The sequence below is a fragment of the Pollicipes pollicipes genome, unplaced genomic scaffold, assembly GCF_011947565.3.
Source record: "Pollicipes pollicipes isolate AB1234 unplaced genomic scaffold, Ppol_2.1 Scaffold_6138;HRSCAF=7277_pilon_pilon_pilon, whole genome shotgun sequence".
Classification (NCBI taxonomy): domain Eukaryota; kingdom Metazoa; phylum Arthropoda; class Thecostraca; order Pollicipedomorpha; family Pollicipedidae; genus Pollicipes; species Pollicipes pollicipes.
The window spans coordinates 4,580,688-4,590,311 of record NW_023596818.1 but is presented as its reverse complement, the minus strand read 5'-3'; the positions used below and the strand labels follow the sequence as shown (position 1 = coordinate 4,590,311).

Here is a 9,624-nt window from a genome sequence, read left to right as displayed (position 1 = left end):
CAATGTGACTGTTGTGTGCACAGGCAATAACACACTTTCATGTGCAAACTATGGATCCACCCATTTTTGCTGTTTTTTAATGCATGCCAGTATCAGTTACCAGGACAGATGAAGACACCTGCAAACCACCAACATACACCTCAAAATGGGCTGTGTTTTCAGCAGAAATCAAAGCAAAGTACCAGTGTCAGATGTACTGGAAGTTATCTGAATAACACTGACACTGTGACTGCCTACAACACAAAATGAGGAAAGGATGTAAAAGGTCTCAAGCCATGAAACAGCTTAAGCATTTATGCAACGATAATGCATTTTTTAAACATGGTTGTGCAGCAATTGTGCAGTACCCAATCCTGCACAGCATATTAAATATGTGCATTCCTATCTGAAAACATCTCAAGCAAATGATCTGATAAACTGGTTCAGCCATCTCAGGCTCTGGGTACCTGACTTTTTCCCTTTGTAAACTGTGCCTATTTGAAGAATAACTTCCTGGAATGGAGAATGTTATGAATTAAGCATGTGGCTCTAATACTGTAATATCAGCCCTAAAATAAGCATTTGCCACCAGGGGAAGCAAGCCATATTATCCATACATAAAAAAGACAAAGAAAGGACACAAACATACGAACAGCGCCGTAAAGGGTATGTGACGACCCAGTACGTAGCGAAGACACGCTATTTACAAGAGGTTAACAAAGCTACGCCGCTTTCCGAAACCATTCATAGGTCTCATGGCCTCAACACTTCAGGGCACATTGGATATCACTACCCATTTGATATATCACATATTCAGTGGGAGCAACCCACAGTGTTCCTTCCGTAACCGAACAAAGAGCCTCACCTATACCTGCGGACAAACACGCACGTACCTCGGGACCGCTCTGCCAGGCGTGGTGACCTTCGCCGTTTAAAGATACTTTGTTTACAGGCGCTCCATGCTTGTAATGATTGTGGACTATCGACCCTAGCGTGCTTTAGATATTTCACAAAATCTATGGAGAACTGAGCTTTGAATTGAAAAAATCATTAATTGAATCTAAATTGTTATTATGTAATAGTTTTGCCTTCTGGGAGAATAAATGGGCACTTGTGGCACAAGCTGGCTAAGATAACCCTCTTGATGACTGCAGGTCAGAAAGGCATAAACGGCGCAGGATGACACACAGAAACCTCCGCAGGACAAGGGAAGGCGGGCAGTGGATCACAATAAACGAAAATATACCGGCCCCGGCGAGAGCGATTGCAGTTATTCCTTCATTTCAACCAACGGTTTTGTAGCAGACACTGGTGAGGACATTGTTCACGTACCTACCTATGCCTGTAATGGTCGAAAATGGCCCTTTCGTGTACGTGAGAACTTTACGAATCGTGAGGCTTCCGGTGCAACACTGATATATCTCGATCTTGATCTGCCTTCATAGATTGAGCGGAGTTCGCTTGAAATGTGTATTTAGTGATGGTACCAATAGATTACAGTGGGCTATTGTGTGCATTTATCAATGTTGAATATTAAGGGCCTTGGATGCAGAGGGAGTGCTCTCATGCCAGACTTCGGGAAATATGTGTCACGCCAGAGACATCCATGGTAGCAATGACATTGCTGCAGCACTCTGGGAATGTTGTGATGTCAGTCAGGGTGCCAGAGTCTGTTGCATGGTCACTACCATTTTCGGTGCATTGAGTGGCTCAATGTTTCTAATCAAATATGCTAACATAGGTAATGTTCAATGTAATTACAATCGACCCACATAAACTTTTCACAAGGATGAAGGGATGTGTGGGGGGTTTATTTATGTGCATCCAGGGAAGTGGATGGATTATCTGCAAGAATCTATACCTGGCACCCTGCTTACTGTGATGCATCCCATCTGGCTGTTTTGTAATGTGGGTCTTTGACTCCCTATTTTCTTCTGCAGATTTAATAGCCTAACCCACATCACAATTAATCATGCCTGATCATCTTGGGGGTGATATGCGCAAGGTGAAAGATGTAACAGAAGAGGAAGAAAAGGAATTCAAAAGTAAGTAAATTTGTTATGTTTATCCTTGCATACAAGGCTGTTCGCATGAACAGATTAATGGTTAATAGATATGACAAGATATATTGAGTTTTGCCCTGTTCTATATGCATAATATGATCAATTACTACTATTCTTTTGTCAGTATACAATATTTATAGGTAATCAGTTTTGGTGTCTAGTGTTTGTGCGTGGTACAGTAAGGTAACACCTTAATAACACCTTTTTTAAAGAATTACACCTTTTGATTATTATTTTGATATTAAGACCATGTTTTGATTGGATATTTTGTCTTTCAGCATTGGATGAAGGTGACATTGCCCTGCTCAAGTCATATGTGAGTATTCATTTGTCACTGCATACCTTTGCATGTGTGATGGTCTATGCAAGAATATGTGCAATATGCCATGAAACACAAATGTTGTAAATCAGGTTCATAGAGGCATAGCTCTGTCTGGTAGGTAACCCTCTTGTGTTTACAGAGTGTAAAGTGAAGCACTTCATGGTACCAGCAATATTGCTACAAACTATTGATTGTGTCTGCAAGAAAGCATCCTGGCGCAAGTATATAGCCAGGCTGTTTCAAAACCATGCTAGTAGCCTGGTTTTGCAAGTGAAGCTGTGAGGGTATGGCAGGAATAATGTCTGCACCTTCCCAAAATACACATAAATGAGTTTCTTCCCAAATTTAGCTCATGCTTGTTTCAAAATGCCCCACGTCTGGACCATTCCAGTGAATGGGAACTACCTCCTGGTTACAGCTGCTGTTGACATATTAACATGACAGTCATTATTCCCACCCATCAGGGCCAAGGCCAGTACAGCAAATCCATAAAGACAATTGAGGGGGACATCACTGACATCAGCAAGCGGGTCAATGAGCTGACCGGCATCAAGGAGTCAGACACAGGTCTGGCAGCACCTGCCCTCTGGGACCTGGCCGCTGACAAGCAGACCCTCCAGAGTGAGCAGCCACTTCAGGTGAGGCCAGCTGTCACACATGATTGGCTCTGTAGCTGTAGATGTGGTGTGAGGCTTTCTTGCTAAAGGCTATGTGGCATGAGTGGTCTTGTTTGCTGTGAAAGCATCAGTGATAGTACTCTGAATCTTACCTTGTGTTTGATTCTGTTTTGGGATGTTTTATGGTCAGTTGAGGTTATGCTGCCTCATTGGTTCTGACCTTGTGGTTTGTCACAAATGACTTGACAGCCCTGGATATTCAAGGAAACGTGCTGAAAACAACTGCACTCAAATCCAGTAGCCACATCTGTGGCTGAATCTGGAGTATGCATCAAATTCATCCAGATCTAGATCAATAGGCTAGAATCTGGATTAGGCTCTCATTACACCAGTTGCTCAGATAGGGGGCATGAAAAAAAGCTATGCTATTGACACCTGGGAGTGCTTTCTCCCTGCTGGTTCCGCCAACCGCCACTGCACCACCCCCACCCTGCTGGTCTGCCTTTCACAATACATCACTCCCTGTGTTCTCTCTGGTCCGCGCCCGCTCGCCCCGCTGTCCAGCATCCGATGTGCATCATCCCCCTCGGCGACTGCCCCCCTGGCCCTTGCCCTACCTCTTGCAATCCAACTGTCTCTTTTCGACCCCTCGGCCTCGCTCCGCACCCACCTTGACCCCGGTGGTGACCCCGCGCGCGCGGCCCGTCCCAGGTGGCTCGCTGCACCAAGATCATCAACGCCGACAGCGACGAGCCGCGCTACATCATCAACGTCAAGCAGTTCGCCAAGTTCGTGGTGGACCTTGCCGACTCGGTGGCGCCCACCGACATCGAGGAGGGCATGCGGGTGGGGTAAGCTGGTCACGCTCGGCGCGCCTCGTCACGCGCAGACGGTCGCGGGCCGCTGTGATGCCGTGCGCGCGTCAGCGTCCGGCGGCCGCCTCGCTGCCGGGAGTCCAGCCCGGGCGCCTCTCGTGGCGCGGAGTCCGCTCTCGCGGGCGAGTGAGCGGCCGTCCATGGAGTTAGTGACGGCGGGCGACGTGTGCTCCGTCGTCAGAGACCGGGACGCGTGGAGGACGGCCGACTGGTGCGGTCACGTGACCAGCCTGGTGGGGGCGGGCGGCCACGGGCTGTGGTGCCTGACTTCTGCCCGGGGGGAGGAAGGGGGGGGGGGGGGGCAGCAGGGAGTTCGGATGCCTGCTGGGCAGCGGGCTCTGCGAGATGCCGCGCTGGGAGGCGGCTTTTAAGCATTAGTTTGTTGTGAAATGGCGAAGACATATTACGCGATATGTGGATGAATGTTAACGTGCAAACAAGGGCATGCCAGTGGAGATGGTTCCATCCACGGACTTTTTAGAAAAAACGAACGTCTGCGGTGAGATTTGAACCCGCCTCGTGCCGTGGTGGTACGGCATGCCCATGGCGTGTAATATGAGCTCTTGAGACGAGGCCGCTACTTGAACCACCGCACCAGTCATCCCTACTTCACCAGCGTGCTCGCTCCGTATTGGTGCATCGAGATATGGCTGCTCCCTGCAATCGCTACCTGTCGTGTCTTCTTAATGGCTAAGCAGTGGCAATATAATCCTATGGATGTTTATCTACTCTGCCATTACCGCTCGTCTCGCTTTGACTAATGATGCTGGCCGTGTCGGCAGGGTGGACCGCAACAAGTACCAGATCCACATTCCGCTGCCGCCCAAGATCGACCCGACCGTAACCATGATGCAGGTGGAGGAGAAGCCGGACGTGACGTACAGCGACGTGGGCGGCTGCAAGGAGCAGATCGACAAGCTGCGGGAGGTGGTGGAGACGCCGCTGCTGCATGTCAGTACAGCGGGGGCTCCGGGGGCGGGTTGGGCATGGCGAGGGCGCGAACTTGTGGAACAGGGGAACACAGAGAACTTGTGGAACAACATCACTTAAATCATGCTCATCCTCGTCAATTAGCTGGAGGTGAAGCATAAAGCTGCCTGGAAACAATAATTTCGCTGGAGGTAAATGGGCGGGAGTGCATTAGCGATTCTAATCCTCGGTTCCATTATCTCCATTGCGAAACAAACAGCACTGACCGTGTGGCCAGCGCCACCAGCCACCTCTGACGGCTGCCGCGACCCGCAGCCGGAGCGGTTCGTCAACCTGGGCATCGAGCCGCCCAAGGGCGTGCTGCTGTTCGGACCGCCCGGCACCGGCAAGACGCTGTGCGCGCGCGCCGTGGCCAACCGCACCGACGCCTGCTTCATCCGCGTCATCGGCTCCGAGCTCGTGCAGAAATACGTCGGCGAGGTGGGCGCGGTGTTGGAGGGGAAGGGGGCTCTGGTGGGGAAGGCCAAAACTGGTTTTGCCACCAGGATTGTGAGCTCTCAGATGTGAAACATAGTGCAAAAATTTGTGAGTTGTGGCAATCTGGTTTTCCACTTTTCTTACCAGCATTACATCCAGTTGGGTCGTGAGATTGGTAAATGATGGTCGGTCTTTATTGACAGTGACAAACGATGCCTTCAGATATTGTACTTTACATAAAATGAGACAATAGGACCTTTGGGTCAATGGCCCAGCTTGTATGAAGTCACTAGTGAGAGGCATGGGCGTACCATGCGCCATTGTTGTGACAGTTTGGTGGCGAGATACTCAGGAAAAAGTGAAGAAGACGCATTTCCACGTCTGCGTGTGCGTTGTCTGGACTTCCACGTGTCCTGCCGGATGACAGCTATCAGCTGTACGGCGGACACGTCTGATACGGTCCGGACGGTCACCAGCTCGCCAGTGTCGCCTGCTGGTGATGGGGCCAACAGCAAGTGTCACTGCCTCCGCTCGCGCCCGCAGGGTGCTCGGATGGTGCGCGAGCTATTCGAGATGGCGCGCACCAAGAAGGCCTGCTTGATCTTCTTCGATGAGATTGACGCCATCGGCGGTGCGCGGTTCGACGACGGCGCCGGTGGCGACAATGAAGTGCAGCGGACCATGCTCGAACTAATCAACCAGCTGGACGGCTTCGATCCGCGTGGTAACATCAAGGTTAGCGCGTTATTATCAAGACACACCCCTTCCACTGGGCATGGCGCGAGTGAGAAAGGATTGGGAATAATTATGTGTATGAGACTAATGCTGCTTACTAGATGTTCTTACCTGACATTAACAGGATGAGATGATGGTTTATGATGCTTTGGTTGGAAAAATAGCCTGAGCAGTCAGTGCAGTCTTGGATATAAATGATTGACACCTGGGTCTAGTTGTGGTCTGCCTGACATGTTACGTGATGTGCTTGACCTATGGAATTATGTGCAGATGGCTGCCGACCGGCCAGACATGTTAATCCCGTATCAAAATGGCCCAACAGGTTCTGATCTGACGTGATCTGACCTGACCCGACCTGACCTGGGTTTCCAGGTGCTGATGGCCACTAACCGGCCGGACACGCTTGACCCGGCGCTGATGCGGCCGGGCCGACTGGACCGCAAGGTCGAGTTCGGCCTGCCCGACCTCGAGGGCCGCACGCACATCTTCAAGATCCACGCCCGCTCCATGTCCGTGGAGAAGGACATCCGATACGAACTGCTGGCTCGGCTCTGCCCCAACAGCACAGGTGGGAACCTCTGCCCCAAGCGGCAGCACTGGTAAAACCTCTCTCCCAGCCCAAAACCTGCCTCGCTGGGCTTTCGTTGCGTAATGGACGGGCGGTGTTTGATGTAATCGGAGAGGGCGTTGTGGTAGGATGCGTCCCCAAGACTGACTTTGCTCTATCATGAGGTATTTTCATGGTGAATCATGACAGGCACGTCAACCCATATTTCGACACGGCCGCACTGTTACTAGTCGTTCGTTCAACGTTACTAGTAGCCCGTTCAACGGAGCTGAAAACACCTGAGATTTCTTCAGGCTGCCATTATCCGATCTTCTGTTGGCCACGCAAGAGTGCTCACAGACGAACGAACGCCCACAGAGCGTTCCTGATGGGGATGGATTTCTGGCATGTTCTCGCTAGTATTGGTGCTGATAGAATCGGCCGGACAGTTCCTGGCATCCAACCACCATTGGGACGAACCCTCGCCTGACCACGTCCGCCCCTCTCGTTCTTATCGGCCGCTGTCCCCCGCCGCTATCGCCCTGGCCGCTCCCCGGGCCGGCCGCCCATCCACCGGCGGCACCCGTGGTGTGGGGCGGTCTCGCTACGGGACGCTGACCTGAACGTGCCGTCCCCCAGGCGCCGAGATCCGCTCCGTCTGCACCGAGGCCGGCATGTTCGCCATCAGGGCGCGCAGGAAGGTGGCCAGCGAGAAGGACTTCCTCGACGCCGTCAACAAGGTCATCAAGTCGTACGCCAAGTTCAGCGCCACCCCCAAGTACATGACGTACAACTAGGCCGGAGGACGGTGGTGGCCGTGTTTTATGTGACTATTGCACCCGCTCCCCTCTCATTGAAAAGGTAATACATGTGTTCCGAGAGTCGATGTTGGTTTTTTTCGTGGTACGTGATGTGAGGCGGAATCTGGAAGCTGGGTTTGGAAACGGAGCATTCCTGACGGAGCAGTATGACGAGGCGCGGAAATCGGTGTGAATCGGACTGGTGGCGTTGTGCACTAGCTCATGTATCGAACATCTCTAAATTGGTTTGGTAAGTCACAAACTGCAAATCCCTGAGGAGTGACGTTGGTGCACACTAGCAGTGGTGTTCTAAATGCCAGAAGGTTCTGGACAAGGAATACGCTGTGAGGAGAGGTGCACACTCCTACCAGCTGCCGAACATCCAGGCGACCGTTTGGGCATGATTGGGCATTCAGTAGCGTTGGAACGATAAAGCCAGCAATGCCGGTTTCTTCCGCGTCTGTTGTGTTTGCTTCTCTGGAACCGATCCTCGCGATGTTCAGCGACAGCTGGGCGTCACTGGCTCCGAGGTAAGGTAGGTGACATTTTGTCTTTGCTTCCTACGTATTTCAAAGAAGTTGCCCCCAGTCTCTAGACTCTATAACCAAGGGTGTAGCTTCTCAAAATGAAGGATGTGGGCAGTGAAAAAAATGGCAAAACCTGCCTACAAAATGCGCACAAAACGGCTATCTCCTCGGATTTTGCCCACTTTTTTGTCAAAGTTCAGGGAGCTGGATCCCGCCCCTCTCCCTTGCTAAGTAAGAAACTATCCTCACTGATCTTTCCTCTGAGAGCTAGTCCTTGTCACTGCATCACTGGCCAAAACACAATAAGCAAAACGCGCTGTGACCTTAGCGGGGAGTAATGGCGTGGCCCAAGCATAACAAGAGGAGGGGCTGCTGGTCAACGTGACGTAAGACTCGGGTGTCGTTTCAAATAGTCCCGCTTTCGTGAATTCTGTCCAGGCCTTACAACGGGATACCGTAGGCTCGTGACAACAGCACGCTCCCATCTTTGTTTCGCACCTCTAGCTCAGTACTGGGAGCAGCGTATTAGCAGAAGAGAAGGGGAACATTTTCAAAAAAGCGTAATTTACATGGACAGGCCAATGTTGGTGCTTTGCTTGCCTGGTTATGGGAGTGATGAGCGCGCCACCCCCAATTCTTTACAGCGGATCTCAACCATAGCAGACCAGTTAGCGGATCTTACGGAACCTTTCCGTAAGATCCGCAGTAGGATGCGGCATGGACTGCCCTTTTGTATGCATGTTGTAAATGTATGTATATGGCTCAAACCATTTATTTCGAGCAATCATCGATGGAATCAGCTGATTCAAATGCTTTATGTGAGAGTAGACTCTATCTGGTTTGTACATTTTGCCAGGGTTTGCCGCGGCGCCATGGCTTAGTTGGTTAAAGCGCCTGTCTAGTAAACAGGAGATCCCGAGTTCGAATCTCGGTGGTGCCTCTTTTCCGCTCTTCGAGACAATCCACGCCGTACCTCTGCACATCAGCTCTCAGAAGTTCAAGGGCATACGAACTGTACGTCCCAGAATTTTCAAATGCCGTATATTAAATCACTAGTTCACCAATAATCCCAGTGACTACTCGCGTCCAGTGGCGGATCCAGAGAGGGCCACGTGGCCATGCCCCCCTCCTCCTGGACTCCGAAGCGGTCCATGGGACCGGAAAGGGCCCATAGCCTATAGTCCGGAATATACGCAGTTCTTACCACAAAACGCAACAAACTTAGACGTCTTTGGGTTTCCAGGCGTCCGAGAACAGCTGCAGGTGAAAGTGAAGGGCCCACGAGCAGGCAAAAACAGTTATTTACTGATTGAGAGGGTGGTGATTGGGGGAAAATTACGGCTCATCACGCTGTCCAGAAGCCCTTTCGCTGTTCCCGGGGGCCCTATAAGTAAACTTTCAGTGGCAATCCGATCGCTAAGGAGCCTTCCATGTTGCCGTTGATTTCCTGACATTTGCTTGGATGGCCTTGCGCTGTTGCCGGTGCCCTTTCTGCTACCATGCCAGGGCACTCTTGTCAGTCAGGGGCCTTCCACGGGTTCTCCCAATTCGCCCGAAAGGCTCTATAAGCTATAGCTGGGGGCCCCCATATGTTAACCTGCTGGGGCATTCCCGGTTTCTCAGGAGCCCTTCTGGTCTCGGTTAACCTACCGACGCACTCGCGATATGCTCACGGGCCGTCTACACCGGTCTAGGGTGCTTCCCATTCCCTGCCACCTGCGGAAGGCCCTACGTTTTTGTCGGGTACCCTAT

The 9,624-nt window shown here is 51.3% G+C and overlaps 1 protein-coding gene and 1 non-coding gene across 2 annotated transcripts; both read left to right on the top strand.

Moving 5' to 3' along the window:
- The first annotated feature begins 1,192 nt into the window (after positions 1–1,192).
- On the top strand, positions 1,193–7,429 carry LOC119106289 (26S proteasome regulatory subunit 7). The gene is made up of 10 exons (XM_037229905.1): positions 1,193–1,290; positions 1,920–2,024; positions 2,321–2,358; positions 2,829–3,002; positions 3,693–3,832; positions 4,639–4,807; positions 5,102–5,266; positions 5,807–5,998; positions 6,371–6,566; positions 7,185–7,429. Exons 2-10 carry the CDS (start codon positions 1,952–1,954, stop codon positions 7,340–7,342), a joined length of 1,305 nt encoding a protein of 434 aa, XP_037085800.1. The 5' UTR covers positions 1,193–1,290; positions 1,920–1,951; the 3' UTR covers positions 7,343–7,429.
- Positions 7,430–8,738: 1,309 nt separating this feature from the next.
- On the top strand, positions 8,739–8,812 carry TRNAT-AGU (transfer RNA threonine (anticodon AGU)). The gene has a single exon. It is a non-coding gene; the product is annotated as a tRNA-Thr (tRNA).
- Positions 8,813–9,624: the final 812 nt, after the last annotated feature.